The following is a 3,488-nucleotide window of genomic DNA, read 5'->3' as shown; positions in this document are numbered from 1 at the left end:
CAGTTTTGGAAGAATACTGCAGTATTCTCAAATACTGCAGTATTATATACATAATGGTGTTTGGCAAGCTGGGTAAAATCTCTGTTTTCAAAACTGAAGTATTACAAATACTATAGTTGTTTTAAGGCATTCTAAACTTAGCTCTGGACCTCAGTTTTCAAAACTGCGGTATTATAAGCTACGGTATTGTCATAACTAAAGTATAGTATTTCAAAAACTGTAGTTTTCAAAAACTTTGTTCCCAAACAGGGCCTTAGATGACAAGTCACAAGTGCGCACACCATACATACATGCGACGTGAGAACAACAAAGACGCAGATCATCATCACGACACGTTCAAGACCAATAAATAGTACTAGATAGACAAAGTTCCATACATAAGCTGCAACAGATGATCATAAAACCACGAGATTACACTACTGACTCTTCTCGACTGGCCGTGCCGTGAGAAAAAACAACCGGCAGCTCAACCAGGAGATTAGCACGCATGTACTTAACTCTGCTTCACAACACTGGACGACGACGATGTACTAGCTAGCTAGTTACTCACTTGCTACTTGCAGCCGCCATGGCCGACGTCTAAAATGCCATCGGGCCAACGCAGCCGCAAAAACCAAACAGTAGAAAATTACACGGAGCTGTTATTGCTCATGACAGGATGGAATCCCAGTCGATCTCCCAGGACGGGTACTTGCGCAGGTGGAAGGCCTCCGTCTCGTCCCACGGCGCCTCCGTGAAGTCCAGCTTCGCCATCTCCGGCACGGGCGGCGCCAGCGTCGGGGGAGGAGGAGGAGGAGGAGGGGAGCCGGCGGAGCCCGACTCCTCCTCCCCCTCTCCCTCCGTCGTCGACGCCGAGCACTTGGGGGAGTCCGGCGGGGACGCGGCCGACTCGTCGCCGGACGAGCCGCTCTTGGACTTGGACTCCGACAGGGACTGGCAGATGGCGGTCAGCTTGGCGTCCACGGAGGCGTGCAGCGGGCCGGCGAGGTGCGCGCCGCCGCGCCGGAGGGCCGGGAAGTTGAGGCGCGCCGTGTCGCCGCGGAGGCGGAAGGCCGCCTTGTCGTAGGCGAGCGCCGCGTCCTCCGCGGTGTCGAAGGTGCCGAGCCACAGCCGCGTGCGGTTCTTCGGGAGCCGGATCTCCGCCACCCACTTGCCCCAGTGGCGCTGCCGCACGCCGCGGTACAGCTTCGACTGCGCCGGCGCCAGCGGCGGCGGCGGCGACGGCGACCCTGACTGCTTCATCGGCTGCGCCCGCGGGCCCAGGAACGCCGCGTGCAGGCCCCTCTGCTGCTGCTGCTGCTGCTGGAACATGAACTGGGCCTGGATCTGCTGGATCTGGGCCGGGCCGAGCTGGTTCAGGCCCATCTGGCCGGCCATGCACGGCGCCGCATAAGGCGACGAGTAGAGCGGCGGAAGCTGCGAGGAGGAGGCGGCGGCGGGAGTGGGAAGAGGCGAGGTGGCGTAGCTGGTGTAAGAGGGTGTAGGCATGTAAGAATCTTGGGACATGGATGGAGAGGACGAGTAGCCATGGTAGGGGGAGGAGGATGAAGAGGAGGAAGCACTCGTTATAAAAGGCTCGAGTGCTTTCGCGAGCTCCTGATCCGAGGGGGATGAGGAGGGGATCTGGTGTGCGCTGGTATTGTAGTACTTGTACATGTCGATGGCTGCGGCCATTAGGACTACAGCTTGGATGGAGCTAGAAGAAAGAGGCTGAGAGGTTTTCTTTATGGAAAATCAAAGCAGAATTTTTTTTTTTGGAAAACCAGCTCTGTTCCTCAATAAAAGTAGAGAAACGAGGTGGGTTTGTGCCAAGAAAGAAAAAAAAAACAGAGAGAGGGTATTGCAAAACAACCCCCTTTCGAACGCCAAAAGGCGGCAAGGATCCAGAAGAGAAAAAAGGTTCTCTGGATCTCTGTTCCTCCTAGGAGAGGTGTTATGAGGTGAGAAAAAAATCCTAACCCAAGAACACGCTTCTCTTGAGGATTCTAAAAAAACCCAACAGAAGAGCCTCTTGAACCGGACCTTTTCTTGTGTTGTGCGTCCCTGCTGCTAAAAGAAGAACCAGAGAGATCAGAGAACAAACCTGCGTCGCTGCGTCGCGGATGATTTTTTTTGCTCGGATCGCTCAAGCCTCACCGTGGAGATGGATGGGATGTGGCTTTGGTGTTCTTGTGGTGGGGGTGAGGCGTGTCTGTCTCTCTGGGGAAGAAAGGTCTCTCGGCCAGGCCTTTATATAGTGCCAGGCTTGGCACCGGGGCCGTGCACGCGAAGCCAAGCGGGCATCTCTTGCTCGCCGCTGTTTGCGATTTCTTCTCCGTGGGGGATTAGCACAAAATGATTCGATTAATCAACTGAGCAATATTCCCGTGAATGAAAATTACCAAATGCAGTTTGGAAGGAAGGAGGCCTGTTGCTCTCGTCCATGGCGTCATCCCACGCGAGGTAGCACGCGGGGAATGCCAAGTCGCAGCCAGTTCTGGTCTGCCACGTGTGCGCCTGGTCTCGCGTGCTGGGCTGGATTGACTCGCCAACGCTGGAGCCCTTCTTGTGAGTAATTTGCCTTTTCATTGCATGGGCATGTACAGAGGGTGTTTTAAGTTGTGTCTTACAGCGTGTCTAGGGGGTGAATGTAAAAAAACTCAAGACACGTATCTTGACGAAGACACAGTGTCTTAGCTGTATGTTCGAGACAGGAGACTAGCTGATTGGTCACTTTAATTTATTGAATGCTCTGATTGGTACAATGAATATCGTAAGACACATGTTTTATACATGACCACTGTATTATGTTGTGTTTTAGTTGTATCTTATACTTGGAGTACCGTGCAGCAGTATCTGGGTTGTACATGCCCTCAAGAGCTCAATACGTACGGAAGGATATTAATATTACTGGAACTTTGCGTCCTGCTACCACCATTCTCTTTCATATCAAGAATCGGACTTTAAAAGTTTTAACTAATAATCTGACTAGCAATTTTTAACTATTATAACACAAATTGATATGGTTAGATTTATAAGTAATTGTACTATCCAATAATCATATTTTTATAAATAAATATGAAATGTAAGATATAGTAAATGAATGGTCAAAGTGTTATTTAGAAGACCATGCCATTTCAAATCGTGTTTTGAACAAAACGCCTGAAGTACTTCACATCTTTTAGTAGGGTTCAAATAATCCTTAATAAACTGATAACTAGCAAGGATGCTTTTTTATCAAATGTTTTCTTTTACCCATAATTGTAAGGTCGAAATATGATGTAAATTAAACCTTTTCCAGCTTATTGTCTATGAAAATATGTTGAATTTAATACATTAAGGTTTTTATAATAAATCCAGTAATTTCTACCATGTGTGGTTAACCCTTACAAAAAAAAGACAATGGAGGCTGCAACTAAAAATATTCAAGTTATAACAAACTTGGACAAACTTTATATTTACGAACCAGGAAGCATATATCTTAATCTATTTAACTGTTACAATGGAAG

The 3,488-nt window shown here is 49.0% G+C and overlaps 1 protein-coding gene across 1 annotated transcript; it reads right to left on the bottom strand.

Moving 5' to 3' along the window:
* Positions 1 to 356: 356 nt before the first annotated feature.
* Positions 357 to 2,201, bottom strand: LOC100280553 (uncharacterized). The gene has a single exon (NM_001153472.2). It carries the CDS (start codon positions 1,672 to 1,674, stop codon positions 649 to 651), a length of 1,026 nt encoding a protein of 341 aa, NP_001146944.1. The 5' UTR covers positions 1,675 to 2,201; the 3' UTR covers positions 357 to 648.
* Positions 2,202 to 3,488: the final 1,287 nt, after the last annotated feature.

This window comes from Zea mays, chromosome 5 (assembly GCF_902167145.1).
Source record: "Zea mays cultivar B73 chromosome 5, Zm-B73-REFERENCE-NAM-5.0, whole genome shotgun sequence".
In the NCBI taxonomy this organism is placed as follows: domain Eukaryota; kingdom Viridiplantae; phylum Streptophyta; class Magnoliopsida; order Poales; family Poaceae; genus Zea; species Zea mays.
The sequence above is the reverse complement of the archived record's forward strand: the minus strand, read 5'-3'. Positions and strand labels throughout refer to the sequence as shown.

Coding starts and splice junctions, on each gene's coding strand:
- LOC100280553 (NM_001153472.2), bottom strand. CDS start 1,674: ATGGCCGCAGCCATCGACATGTACAAGTACTACAATACCAGCGCACAC.